The following is a 14,299-nucleotide window of genomic DNA, read 5'->3' on the forward strand; positions in this document are numbered from 1 at the left end:
CTGAGATTCTGAAATTCTGAAATTCTGAGATTCTGAGATTCTGAGATTCTGAGATTCTGAGATTCTGAGATTCTGAGATTCTGAAATTCTGAGATTCTGAGATTCTGAGATTCTGAGATTCTGAAATTCTGAGATTCTGAGATTCTGAGATTCTGAGATTCTGAGATTCTGAGATTCTGAGATTCTGAGATTCTGAGATTCTGAGATTCTGAGATTCTGAAATTCTGAAATTCTGAGATTCTGAGATTCTGAGATTCTGAGATTCTGAGATTCTGACTTTTTAACTTTTATTTGCCTAGCGTTCTAATTTGTTACCTTTTAATATAACCTCTGTATGTCGGAGTACTGATAATTAAAATAATTGCATTTACAGTCGAATGAAGGGCAAAAATTGCCAGTAGCAGCCGAACTACCGCTGAGAAAATAAACCATTTTCAAATACCAAAAAAACCTGTATTAGAAGGGCCCCCTAATCAATATTGAGCTCATTTATATTGGTTCCCGTCAGAAATATGAAAAAGTTGTCAACTGATAAATTGTTTATCATAATATCCCAAACATTTTTTTTCAATTGACACATTTTTGATATCTTACATAGAAATTGAGATAATTGAGCTCAACACTGACAGAGTATGCCATTCTATTACAGTTTTACAATTTCATGTCTTTAAAATCAAAAACTCACCCTGTGAATGTTCATAATGACTGATAATTGCTATCACTAATCCAACAGGAGGCAGCAGACACATTGATGACGTGGCAAGCTGAGCAATCAGACTAATCACAGCCGCTTGGTGTCTTTGGAAATTTTTAGCAGAGATTTTCTTCTTGACGCCGGATAATAATGTAAAAATATCAATGATAAGGAAAGAGAAAAATAATGAAAATAAAGTAACTGCGAAGAAGCAACCAACTGCGATGAGTTTGAAGATAAAGTTGAATTCGTAAATTGCGAAATTGAAGAGTTGCGAAAATTCAGTGTAGTAGTTGGGGTAGTTCTGAAAATTTTTAATTTGAAAATGCAAGGTTTTGTTATTTTCAAAATTTCAGAATCTCAGAATCTCCGAGGATCAGCATCTCAGAATTGCAGATCCTACCATTTTCACAAAATCCATCTGTTGATCCCTCTCTATTCCTGACAGCATAAACGTCACCAAACTCAACATCGTTCCAGAAACTGTTGATAAAGTGATAAGAGTGATAAGAAAAGGATTGATGACGTGGCGATGCATTATCTGCGCAATTCCCTGATGTTTTCTGACAAAACATAATGTTAGACACTTCATCATAGACACCATCAGAAGGATTATTATACCCTGAAAAATAGAAAATTACTGTTATGGCTCTTGTAGAGGCCGGCCCTATGCTTGCATTTTGAGCTTAATTATCTCGGCTGCCATAAAATAAATGAAGAATCTGTCAACTGATAAAATGTTGGTCATCATATGATGAAGATTTTATCAGTTGACATATTTTTGATTGCTCTCATAGAAACCGAGATAATTGGGCTCAACGTGCACTTCTACTAGAGCAAAGAAATTTTGAAAAAAAACCATTAAATAATGACACCAAATATTCAAGTTCACTGCTAAAAATCCTGTACAGAATCCTGCTACTATTGGAAATAATGGAATTGGCTGAAGTAAAAATGTCAGATAAAAATCGGTGCACATGCATAAAATCTGAAAATTCCAGAGTTCGAAAATCATCCCCTTTTTCTAATTTTCACCTGAAAACAAAGCAAATAATAACGAAAATTGTCCAATTTCGAGCTAACAAAAATCACTAAAAACAGACAAATCGAATTCAGAATTAATGAGCAAGTTCCAACAAAATGATAGTGAAAAACCAGCCAGGTTGGTGTCGAAAAGTCAATATGCATGGAAATGAATAATTGGTTTGAAAATTATGAAAAAAAGGAAAATCACATTTTTTCTAAAAAAAACAGATGTTTTGTGATCAGAGTTGTGCTGGAGGGTGTGATTAAGAAAAGTTGGAATTCTGAGAAAAATGTCGAAATTTAGCTTTTTTGGATTAGTTGGTTTTTGAATAAACAAAACTTTGGAAACGAAAGTGTTTTTTTTTAATTTGAAGGTTTTTTTTTCACTTTGAATGTTGAAGAAAGATTTCAGACAACCGTCATTGCTTTAATAAAATCATTATGTGCACTTTGAGCTCAAATATCTCGATTCCTATGACAGATATCAGAAAATTTTCAACTGATAAAATTTTTATCATAATATCACCAATATTTTATCAGTTGACAGATTTTTCATATCTCTCATAGGAACCGAGATAGTTAAGCCTAACGTTGAAGTTTTGGCAGGGCTGTTAGTAGAGGAAATGCGGTAGATGGAAAATTTTGAACCTCACAATTGGAATCTTGTCAGCCTCATAATTTATCCAAATTTCAAATTGTGGATCATAATTTTTTGTTTATAAGAATCTATAGGAAACTACTTTGGAAATTTAATGAAACTTCAAATTTTTTAATTTCGAGAACTTTTGACCTCATTAAAAATTTTATGGAAAAATGCATTCTTTACGTAGCAGTTGATATAAAAATTTAAATTATATAGAATTCATTTGAATAAAAATGCAAATAAAAATTAAAAATTACTCAAGCCATAAAATTCTGGAACAATTCTGCTATTTGGATTTCCTTGTTGCTCATGACTCATATTCTTTGATTGCCCCATATTCTGCATATTCCATTGATTCACGACTGGCTGTACCATTGGTTGTCCCATATTGTATCCATAATTCCACATATTCTGATATGGATTCATCCAATACTGATGAGCAGTTCCCATCATTGAAAAATCGAAATGTGCAGGATTTGGAAAGTTTTGAGCAATTGGAGAATGTCCATTTGAATTCTTTTTCGATGGTGGTGATGTACTTGAAGGAGGAGTTGGGAACGTTTCAGATGCAGTACGTTTGATGCCACGTGTCGAATTAACGGGCTTGTGATTTCCAGTTTCACGAAAACCAGATGCAAACTTATTGTTCTCCACTTTCAGATTCTTTACGGCTTGATTCTGAAATTATAAAGAATTAATTGTATGAATTAGAATTTCAAAAGCGTACCTGATACATAGTAACAGCCATGAACCACACATTTTCAATTCTGAATTCCTCATCGAAATCCGAATTCTCGTCTCCATTTTCCAATTTTCGAATAGTGACAACTGGACGCCATTTGTGCATACTTTGGAGGCAAATATGATCTTTTTTCTCTGTCTCTGGATTATTTGTCAATCGGATTTGCTCAAATGAAATTGGTCCGTCCATCCAGAACATTCCAGTTTGTCCTCCACTTTTATGTTTGATTTTTTGAATTGAAGTGATTGGGTCTCCTCTGGCATAGTCGTCCCATTTGTTGTCGGTGAAACGGTATCTGGAGAAAAATGTATGTAATACATAGGCTTGACTTTAAATTCAAAATGTTGATAGTACACAGAGCTTTCAAAACTAAAGATTCGTAGAAAAATTAAGATTCAAAAATCTGATGCTATTAAAATCTGATGCTATTATAAACTGATTAGTTCGAAATCTAATATTCTGATGAATTTGAACTGTCAAAATTTGTAACCTTCCTAGAACTAAATCCCTTTCCTAGAACTAGATCCCACTGAATCTTTATCGTTATAAAATATTTCTACTTTTAAAAAGTAGCTATTCTTCAGTAACCCTCCTACTCTAACTATTCCCCCACTCACTTATGTTCATCCATTCTCTCCATGTGCAAGTAGATCTCATACATTGCGGTAGGATTCAATCCATCAACCGAATATTCCAGATTCGGAAACATTTTTCTTCCAATCTTTTTAGTCAGAATCATCTCCATTGGACTGTTGAACTTCTTCCAAAGACCGGCATTGTTCAGAGTAACTTCGATTCCAGAAGAAGAGATCATTCTGAAAATTAGCGTTAGTTAGAAAGAAGAGAAAAAGGAGAATAGAAGATGAATAGTAGAAAAACAATCGATTAAACATCTAGGTCCGGTAAAAGACAGATCCAACCGACCAGTAGACGAGAAGAAGACTGAATGATGGAATGAATAACCGGAACTAACTAGACGACACCTAAAAACGGATAAGTGGGTGGAGCTTATTCTGTCATGTCATAAAAAGGGGAGGAGACCATGAGACAGGTGTGTTATGGTTACTGTATCGGACACTGTCAATGTTTTTCCCAGGAGACACAAATATAACCAGAGCTATTTTAATACCGGATGTAAATGAATTTAGCAAAATAAAAAGGAACATTTCAAGATGGAGAGTTGGAGAAGTTGATACTGAAAGCTAAGTACAGGGGTATATTGTGACTGACCATTTTGCTATATTGTAGCAATAGATCGTATACCAGGATACTGTTGATCGTATTTCGTTATCGAATAATATTCAAAACTCTAGTCTTTTACGTTAGCCAAGACATAATAAGCTTTGTTCTTTGTTTATTTGGACAGCCTCGTTTTTCTTCAAAAATGATTTCAGAAAAAAATTAAAGTAAAAATCTAAACTTGGTTCATTCAGTTAGATCCAGCAGTCAGTTACATCGGTTATATTCTAGTATCCTGGGAAAAGTCATTGACTGTGGATAGGTCCGGTAAACTGATTGAACCACGCATGACGGCGTTCTTTTAATTTATGATCTTTGGCGGCGTTTTGTGAAACAGCAACTTCTAGAAACGAAGCCAAAGAGAAAAGATTTAAAAAATCATTCTGGTGTTTTTGGTACCTTCTTTTCTTGAAAATCTCAAATTTTATTTTTTTTTCTTTTAGTGGACAATGACAGTTAATCTAGATTATATAAGTGTATGACTAGAAGTGTACTATCGAACCCTAAACTGGTATACTTGGATATCTGACCTGTCATTGTATACTTTTATAATTCACTCCGCCTTCTAAACTTCGATTTTCGAAATCCATCTATCTAAACTTGGTAAATTCGCAGCCTATTACAATAAGTTTCAAGTTTGAAATCTTCTAGGAATAAAGAAAAACGTATTTGAAATTAGCTGATTTTGTAATAGTCAAGCTGTTTGTTCGTACTGTGACTGAAATAGTATTGTAACTAAAATATCTCGGCTGAAATTGACAAGCAATTTGTAAGCCCCTTTTCAGTGTAATTTAACGTTTAATTCCCTTCAATTTCTTTGTCCGTACCGTATTTACGTGTGGATTTTAAGTGATGGAAAGTAAACTCCTATAGAGGATGCCTTGAAAAGCTGTGGCAGTCTTAAAAAGCACCTCGAGACATTTTCGGTAGCACAGTCTTCTTTGAGCACTTCTGTGGGTCATCAGAACTACCTATCGACTTCTGTATCTATAATAAGGAGCAGTTGACTTTGTGGTTCCATGAAAGCATCAAAAGCCAACGAAATTCTAACCGAAACAGTGCTGAAAAACACTAAATTGCGTATATTTAGCTGGAGAATTTGAAGACACGATCGTAAGTAAGCTGTGCTCATTTTGTGAATCATTTCAGGTTTAATAATTTATGTCTGAAACATAAATTGAGACAACAAGACACTCTGAACCAAACTTCTAGAGCAAGAGTCAACTAGAAGAGTTTGAGTGATAACAAGGATAACAACAACAGAAAAAAAATGAAGGAGAAATGATGGAAGCGGTCAAAGGGTTATAGAAGAAGTAGACAGTCGTGTGGAGTGGTACAACAGAGGTAGGTAATAAGGATAGTGTATGAGTTGTTCAAGGCGAGTAGCTGTTGAAGCGGTCTCCCTTATTGACGTCTCATTGGTGGTGGTTTCGGTCCTTTTCCCTGTAAATTATGGCTATATTCAGTGAATTATTTTTCACTCAAAAAACTTGCTGATTTTACCTTCTTTCTGTTGAAGTTATTGGTGTCCACAGCGTTGTCGACGAGACAAAAGATAGAGTGATGGTTGGTGGCGCTCTCCGGCAATCTAACCTCGATGCACGTGGGGCATCTAAGAGTGGCAGCGATGCATCCGACGTGCTCTTCGGTGTGCGCTGTTTGGCTCTTCTGAAGCGTTCTGCAGGATCACGGTATTTGAAGCAGACACCGGTCGAGTGGTTTCTCCAGCCGCAAAGCTTGCACTTTTCTCCCTTCTGTACTTTAGCCGAAAACTTCGCTACGTCAGCGGAGGCGATTATCGCCATTTGCTCGTTTTCAATAGCAGCGGTTTCAATCGATTTCAAATGTTATGACTGCGAAACCCTGTACTGCTTAAGCTATAAATTGGTATACCAGGATATCATCCACTGCAGTATATGTACCATAAACGGTTGGTCACCGTATACCGATACCGTAAAACCTGTAATAGAAGGACCCTCACACTGTCAAGTTTAAGTTTTTTTTCTTGTCTGCAATGCAAGATATCAAAAATGTGTCAACTGATAAAATTTTTTCTGATATTGTGATGAACAATTTTTCCATTGACAATACTTTCATATCTCTGACAGGAACCGAAAAAAGTTAACAAAGCTAACAGTTAGGAGGTCGTTCTATTACAAGTTTTATGGTACCTATGGTGCTTTATAACATCGAACCTTCCAGTTCCCCATTTAGCCATGGTTCATACTTAATTAGATCCGGTTATATGATTGTCTCCTGGGAATATAAATTGACTGTCATAGGCCTCAAACAAAATAATTGAAACACGCACGAGTCTCCTACTCTGTACCGGACCTATCACAGTCAATTTTTATTCCCAGGAGACAAGAATATAACCGGACCTAACGTCGGATCTAATTAAATGTACCAAGTTTAAATTTAACTTTTCCCTCAAACCGATTTCGAAAAAAATGGGCCTGTCTAAATAAATACCAGACTAAAAATGTGTTGCGAAAAAGGCTCTTGATTTATGATAAGAACTAAGACCAAGACTTAGCAAAATTATAAACCAACTCTCTAATATTCTGGCTTCGAAAATGTTGTTTTGGTAAAAGCTTCCAACTTTGAAAACACAAGGAATTTCGACATATTTTTACAGCTTCTTCGGTAATGACATACGATCTACAGTACCCTGCCGTACTATTTATCAGTTACAGTATATCAAAATGTCTGTTCCCCTGTGCTTAAAATTAGCACTGTGCTCTGTATCATCTTTTTCAACTTCCCATCTTGAAATATTTCCATTCTAAGTTTGCTAAAATGAGTTGAATCCAATATTCAATTAGCTCCGGTAGTTTTCTTGTCTCCTGGGAAGAATGTTGACAGTACCCGATACCGTAACCATAACACACCTGCCTCGTGGTATAGTCAGGTCCCCTTCCCTTTTTACGACATGACAGAATAGGCTCCGCGCACTTATGGGTTTGGAGGTGTCGTCGAGTCTTTTCTTCTTCTCTTCTTCTTTCCTTCTTTCCTTCTTTCCTTCTTTCTCTTAATTTATTATAACTTTCAGAATGACCTCTTCGTCTGGAATCGAAGTGACACTGAACAATGCCGATCTTTGGAAGAAGTTCAGCAGTCCAATGGAAATGATTCTGACTCGGAAGATCGGAAGAAAAATGTTTCCGATTCTGGAATATTCTGTTGATGGATTGAATCCAACTGCAATGTATGAGGTCTACTTGCACATGGAGAGAATGGATGATCATAAGCGAGTTCGGCCATCGTTGGAGTAGGCCGGATACTGTATAATAGCTATTTTCAAAGTGGGAACGTTTGATGACAAATAAGTAGAACCCAGGGGTTTTCATACTAGCATCCGGTTCTTGAATATCAACGAATTTTTAGTTTTGAAAACTCTAGGAATTATCAAAAATCTTTAATTTAAAATATTAACTCTTATGATTTCTAACCTTTTCCCAGGTATCGTTTCATCAACAATGAATGGGACGATTATGCCAGAGGAGACCCGATCACTCCGATTCAAAAAATTAAACATAAAAGTGGAGGACAAACTGGAATGCTTTGGATGGACGGACCAATTTCATTTGAGCAAATCCGATTGACAAATAATCCAGATTTGGACAAAAAAGATTATATTTGCCTCCAAAGTATGCACAAATGGCGTCCAGTTGTCACTATTCGAAAATTGAAAAACGGAGACGAAAATTCGGATGACGATGAGGAGTTCAGAATGGAGGATGTGTGGTTCATGGCTGTTACTTCGTATCAGGTATGCTTTAATTTCAAATAAATATATTTTTTTCTATAATTTCAGAATCCAGCCATCAAGTGCCTGAATATAGAGAACAATAATCGTGCATCTGGTTTTCGTGAAACTGGGAATCACAAGACCAATCTTCCAACTCGTGGCATCAAACGTACTGCTTCTGAAACCTTCCCAACTCCTCTCTCAAGTACATCACCACCTTCGAAAAAGAATTCAAATGGACATTCTCCAATTGCTCATCACTTTCCAAATCCAGGAAATTGTGATTTTTCAATGATGGGAACTGTCAATCAATGTTGGATGAATCCATATCAAAATGTGTGGAATTATGGATACAAAATGGGACAACAAATGGTTCAGCCAGCCATGAATCCATGGAATATGCTGAATTTGGGACGTCCAAAGAATATAATTCAGGAGCAACAAGGAAAGCCAATTAATACAATTGTTCCAGAATTTTATGGCTTGAATAATTTGGAATTGCATTTTTTCAAAAATTACAACGCATCCGAGTAAGCCGTTTTTCTATGAGAAATACAAAAATAGTTGATAGATAGTTTGTTCAAAAAATTCAATATGCGTCTAAAATTGTGAAACAGTTTTTTTGAGAAGCTCAAATGTGATTGACTGATCGAAATCATTGATGTTCATGTGATCAGAGACAATAGGCTTAAAACCATCTGAAATGCATAAATTCTAGCAAATTCGTTCGTTCAATTTCCCTGTGTCCATCATCTATTTCAATTATTCCGCTGAAGAATCAATTTTTGAATTCGCGGCAAGTTGCCGCCTGCAACTACGGTAGACAGCGGCGCTTTGCGTACGCGCATGCGGACTTGACCTTATTAAATTTTTGGGATTTTCTCATCTTGACTAACCTTTGAATTATCCTTCTTAACTACTTCTGTTGCACCCCACCATTTCTCAGTCTGCTTCTTCTGTAACCCTTTGTTCGCTTTTACCACATATCCTTCAATTTTTCTGATGTTGTTATCTTTGTTATTACTCAAACCATTCTCGTTTGCTTTTGCTCTGAAAGTACGGTTCAGAGTGTCTTGTTGTCATGTTTCAGACATAAATTATTAAACCTAAAGTGATTCACAAAGTGTGCACAGCTCCCTTAAAACTTTAGAAAATGAGCACAGTTCACTTGCGATAGTGTCTTCGAAGCTTTGATTGCTGTTTCGCTAGTTTGAAAACTTGAATTTGTGTTTTCTAGATTTTCAGTGTTTTACAGAAGTCTGAGATTTTATGATTGCTAAACCCTGTTAAGTGGACTACTCAAGCTATAAACTGGTATACCAGGATACCATGCACTACCGTAGAAAAACCATATATGACCGGTCACCGAACACTGCTACGCATACCGTGAAACCTGTAATACATAGAAGGGCCCCCACACTGTCAAGTTTGCTATAGTTTTTCTTTGGCTCCTATGCAAAATATCAATAATGTGACAACATTATTATGTCAAACAATTTATCAGTTGAGAACTTTCCCATATCTTTGGCGAAAATCGAGAAAAATTGGCTTAAAGTAAACATTTAGGGGGCGCTTCTATTACAGATTTTACGGTATTTCTAGTTTATCGTAACATCGAATCGTTGATATCCCCATTTCACTATTTTTCTATCGGAACTTGCACATACGGTTACCTCCGGTAATTAGGTCCTTTTCAATTAGCTCCGGTTCTGAATTTCTTGTTGACCAGGTGTGTTGCTCTTCCATGTATTACGGACCGGACCTATCACAGTAAATTTTTATTCCCAGGAGATAAAAATATAACCGGATGTGACTAACTAACGGATCTAACTCAATGTACCAAGTTTAGATGCTTTCTTAAATTGTTTCTCAAATTAGTTTTGAATAAACTCGGCGTCTCCAAAATTACCAAACAAACCGTCAAATGTGTAGGCTAACAGGCTCATTGGATATATAATACGAGCTAACCTTGCGAGCGAACGAGGTTGTGAACCAGATCTTTAATATTCTGGAATGGCTGGTTTTTGCCTGCATTAAAAATGACTGACGTTTCCTTTAAGCTTTCTATATCAAAATTTCCAACTATCCATCTTTAAATATTTCATTTCAAGCTTACTCTACTTTTCTGTATTAAAAATGTTTGTATTTGTGAACGCTTCTGATTTTAGAACATTGGAAATTTTGATAAAGATACATGTTTCGTAATAGGTTTTTACAGCTTCTTCGATAATGACATACGATCTACAGTATCCTGGTATACTATCTATCAGGTAGAGTATATCAAAATGAACGGTAACAGTATACCCATGTGCTTACTATTAGCTCTTACTACATACCAGCATCAACTTTTCCAGCTCTCCAACCTAAAATATTTTATTTTAAGCTTCCTAAATTTGGTTACATCCGGTAGTTAATTAGCTCCGGTTATATTTGTGTCTCCTGGGAAAAACATTGACAGTGTCCGATACAGTAACCATAACACACCTGTCTCATGGTCTCCTCCTCTTTCTATGACAGAACAGAATAGACTCCGCCCACCTTTCGGTTTTTAGGTGTCGTCTAGTTAGTTCCGGTTATTCATTCCATCATTCAGTCTTCTTCTCGTCTACTGGTCGGTTGGATGGTCCTATTTTACTTCTACCGGACCTAAATACCTAATTGATTATTTTCTTTCTACTATTCATCTTCTATTCTCCTTTTTCTCTTCTTTCTAACTAACGCTAATTTTCAGAATGATCTCTTCTTCTGGAATCGAAGTTACTCTGAACAATGCCGGTCTCTGGAAGAAATTCAACAGTCCAATGGAGATGATTCTGACTAAAAAGATTGGAAGAAAAATGTTTCCGAATCTGGAATATTCGGTTGATGGATTGAATCCTACCGCAATGTATGAGATCTACTTGCACATGGAGAGAATGGATGATCATAAGTGAGTTCGGCCATCGTTGGAGTAGGCCGGATACTGTAGATATTGGATAACTATTGAAACATGTCTATGGGTTCTGGGAAGGTTACTGTAAACACAATTCGACAGTTTAAAATCATCAGAATATTGAAGTTTTTGAACTAACCAAGTCATCCTAGCATCAAGTTCATGAATATCCATGAATCTCCAGTTTTGAAAACTCTAGGAATTATCAAAAATCTTGAATTCAAAATATTAAAACTTTTAAACTTTTTTTCCAGATACCGTTACGTCAGCAAGGAATGGGACGACTATGCCAGAGGAGACCCAATCACTCCAATTCAAAAAATCAAACATAAAAGTGGAGGACAAACTGGAATGTTCTGGATGGACGGACCAATTTCATTTGAGCAAATCCGATTGACAAATAATCCAGAGACAGAGAAAAAAGATCATATTTGCCTCCAAAGTATGCACAAATGGCGTCCAGTTGTCACTATTCGAAAATTGGAAAATGGAGACGAGAATTCGGATTTCGATGAGGAATTCAGAATTGAAAATGTGTGGTTTATGGCTGTTACTACTTATCAGGTATGTTTAAAATTCAAATTTAAATATTTAATTTTCTAATTTAAGAATCCAGCTATCAAAGTTCTGAAAGTGGAGAACAATAAATTTGCCTCTGGTTTTCGCTCAACTGGAAATCACAAGACTGTTCTTCCTACACGTGGCATCAAACGTACTGCTTCTGAAACCTTCCCAACTCCTCCTTCGAGTACATCACCACCATCAAAAACAAGTTCAAATGGACATTCTCCGATTGCTCATCCCTTTCATAATCCAGCAAATTTTGATTTTTCAATGATGGGAACTGCTCACCAGTATTTGATGAATCCGTATCAGAATATTTGGAATTATGGATACAATATGGGAAAACAAATGGTACAACCAGTCATGAATCAATGGAATATGCAGATTTCGGGACAACCAAGGAATATGAATCATGAGCAACAAGGAAATCCAAATAGCACAAATGTTCCAGAATTTTATGGCTTGAATAATTTTTGATTGCATTTTTTTTCCAATAAAGTTACATCGAATTTGAAAAAAATCTTTATCGATCATTATCAGTTGACACATTTCTGATATCTGTCATAGGAGCCGAGATAATCGAGCTCAAGCTAGACAGTAGGAGCCTTTCTATTACAGGTTTAACGGTCTCTGTAATACAATGCGAGATCAAAATTAAAAAATAAAAAACATTGTTAAAGTCGAAAATGTCTTCTTGTTGATGTAACAACGGTTGATGTAGGTCCTCCACCAGCCGCAGTGTCTTGAAATCTCAAATTAATTTTTTTAAATTCAGGATTCCGAATTCAAAGTTTCACTGACATGTCATATAAGTCCTTGAAAAACCTGCGGTACGGTGGGAAAAATAACATCAATGATGTCATGTTAACCGATGAATGAGCAGCCAAACAAGCTATGATTAGCTCGGCGAGCAACTGGACACGTGGCACTTCGAAAGACACCACAATTATCAGAAGACATGCGGGAAAAACACAGAAATAGGCGGCGCCGAGTTGAACGAGCAAACTACGGAGAGCTTCTTTGTGTTTGCGATAATTCTGGAGGGAAATTCGAATTTTCAGTTTTCGCATCATTCGAAAAATGTCAATTATCATTAGAAAAAGAGAGGATATGATGATAACGCCACCGATTAAGGTATTGGAAGACATAATGTAAAATAATGGGGTATAACTATAAATAGAGAAGTTGAGCAATGTTTGGAAACTAGAAATATGTTCCGGGTAGGTCTGAAAAACGAAGGATTACTTGATTTTTTAAATCAATATATTGTATAGAAAAAATTTTCAGAATTTCAAAATTTTAGAATTTCAAATTTACAGAATTTCAGAATTCCCGAATTACAGAGTTTGAGAAATTTAAGATTTTTGAATTTCAGAATTTCAGGATTTCAGGATTTCAGAATTTCAGAATTTTTGGATTCCAGAATTTCAGAATTCATACTTTCAGAATTTCATAATTTCAGAATTTTAAAATATCAGAATTTAAAAACATCCAACTTTCAGAATTTCAAAAATTCTTTTCGTTCTAGAACTCTAAAATTTTCTAGAACTCTAAAATTTTAGGATTTAAGAATTTTAGAATTCTCGAATATCCGAATTTCTGAATTTCTGAATTTCAGAGGTTCAGAATTTCAGAACTTCGGAACTTCGGAATATCAGAATTCCGAAATTTTAGAGTTTTAGAGTTTCAGAATTTCAGAGTCTCAGAATCTCTGAATTTCTGAATTTCAAGTTTTCGAAATCGAAACGAAATCGAAAACTTTCAATTTTCCAAATTTCAAAATTCCAAAATTTCAGAATTTCAGAATATTAAAATTTATGAATTTCAAATTTTCAAACCTTCCTAATATGATCCCATTGCTCATCCTCAGTCATCTTCAATATTTCAAAAAGGGCACCGAAAATTATTGGAAAAAAATAAGAAAATATATAAAAACTTTTAGTTAAAGTTTCTGGAAATCTGTGAGTTTCCAGGACCAAAGCAACGGCTTGATGCCTTTTCATAAAACAAATCACCAGAAAATTCAATTGAAAAATTGCAAGCACACTGACAATTAGCTGCAATTAGTTAATTAAGAATTATTCAAAAGGTTTCTATACCATAGAATAATGAAATGGAATCCAATTCGCCAAATATCCCAGCGAGTAGCCAGCCAATATGGGGTACAATGGTACAGGTTGCCATAGGAAATTTAAATGGATATCTGTTATTAAGCAAATTACCTGGAAAAACTTCTATAATTAGGGTAATTAAAATATTTGATAACCTGATAAACCAGCAAGAAATATCGAAATTTCGATAGATTTTTGCAATGAACCAGGAGTAAGTAGATGCCGAAAAAGTTCAAAATTATAGAGATTACACCCATGACATGGTAGTGAATGATGAGCCATTCAGGCTGCGAAAAATCAGTGTTCATGATTTTTATGTGGTAAAAATCACAAGATGAACAAAAACTTTTAGAAAGCAAACAACATATTTTTCAAGGTCGGTAATTATGTAGCACGGAAAATGTTTATGTAGCACGGAAAATGTTTATTATTCTTGTGCAAAAAAATTGGAGTTGTGGCCGAATTTTCACACAAGTTAGGCCACCGTATTTCAAGGAGAATTTTCGAAAACACAGCCGGCAAACGAATGCTACCGTAACCCAACAATAAATATTTTCGCAAAATTTTTGACTTATTTTTTCCTTTTTATCGATTTTT

At 35.4% G+C, this 14,299-nt stretch overlaps 4 protein-coding genes across 4 annotated transcripts; 2 read left to right on the forward strand and 2 right to left on the reverse strand.

Annotated features, from left to right (window-relative positions):
* Window positions 1-311: 311 nt before the first annotated feature.
* Window positions 312-6,149, reverse strand: CBG04336 (the record flags this gene model as incomplete). The annotated part of the gene is made up of 7 exons (XM_002630351.2): window positions 312-415; window positions 686-998; window positions 1,098-1,316; window positions 2,643-3,041; window positions 3,091-3,400; window positions 3,723-3,920; window positions 5,848-6,149. The coding sequence occupies 7 exons, from the start codon at window positions 6,147-6,149 to the stop codon at window positions 312-314; spliced, it is 1,845 nt and encodes a 614-aa protein (XP_002630397.2).
* Window positions 6,150-7,397: 1,248 nt separating this feature from the next.
* On the forward strand, window positions 7,398-8,629 carry CBG04337 (the record flags this gene model as incomplete). The annotated part of the gene is made up of 3 exons (XM_002630352.2): window positions 7,398-7,615; window positions 7,807-8,116; window positions 8,162-8,629. The coding sequence occupies 3 exons, from the start codon at window positions 7,398-7,400 to the stop codon at window positions 8,627-8,629; spliced, it is 996 nt and encodes a 331-aa protein (XP_002630398.2).
* Window positions 8,630-10,827: 2,198 nt separating this feature from the next.
* On the forward strand, window positions 10,828-12,068 carry CBG04338 (the record flags this gene model as incomplete). Its single annotated transcript, XM_002630353.1, has 3 exons — window positions 10,828-11,024; window positions 11,282-11,591; window positions 11,637-12,068. 3 exons carry the CDS (start codon window positions 10,828-10,830, stop codon window positions 12,066-12,068), a joined length of 939 nt encoding a protein of 312 aa, XP_002630399.1.
* Window positions 12,069-13,423: 1,355 nt separating this feature from the next.
* Window positions 13,424-14,010, reverse strand: CBG25522 (the record flags this gene model as incomplete). Its single annotated transcript, XM_045242863.1, has 3 exons — window positions 13,424-13,648; window positions 13,691-13,813; window positions 13,858-14,010. The coding sequence occupies 3 exons, from the start codon at window positions 14,008-14,010 to the stop codon at window positions 13,424-13,426; spliced, it is 501 nt and encodes a 166-aa protein (XP_045098297.1).
* Between the last annotated feature and the right edge of the window lie 289 nt (window positions 14,011-14,299).

Source organism: Caenorhabditis briggsae (genome assembly GCF_000004555.2).
Source record: "Caenorhabditis briggsae complete genome, chrII, whole genome shotgun sequence".
Classification (NCBI taxonomy): Eukaryota; Metazoa; Nematoda; class Chromadorea; order Rhabditida; family Rhabditidae; genus Caenorhabditis; species Caenorhabditis briggsae.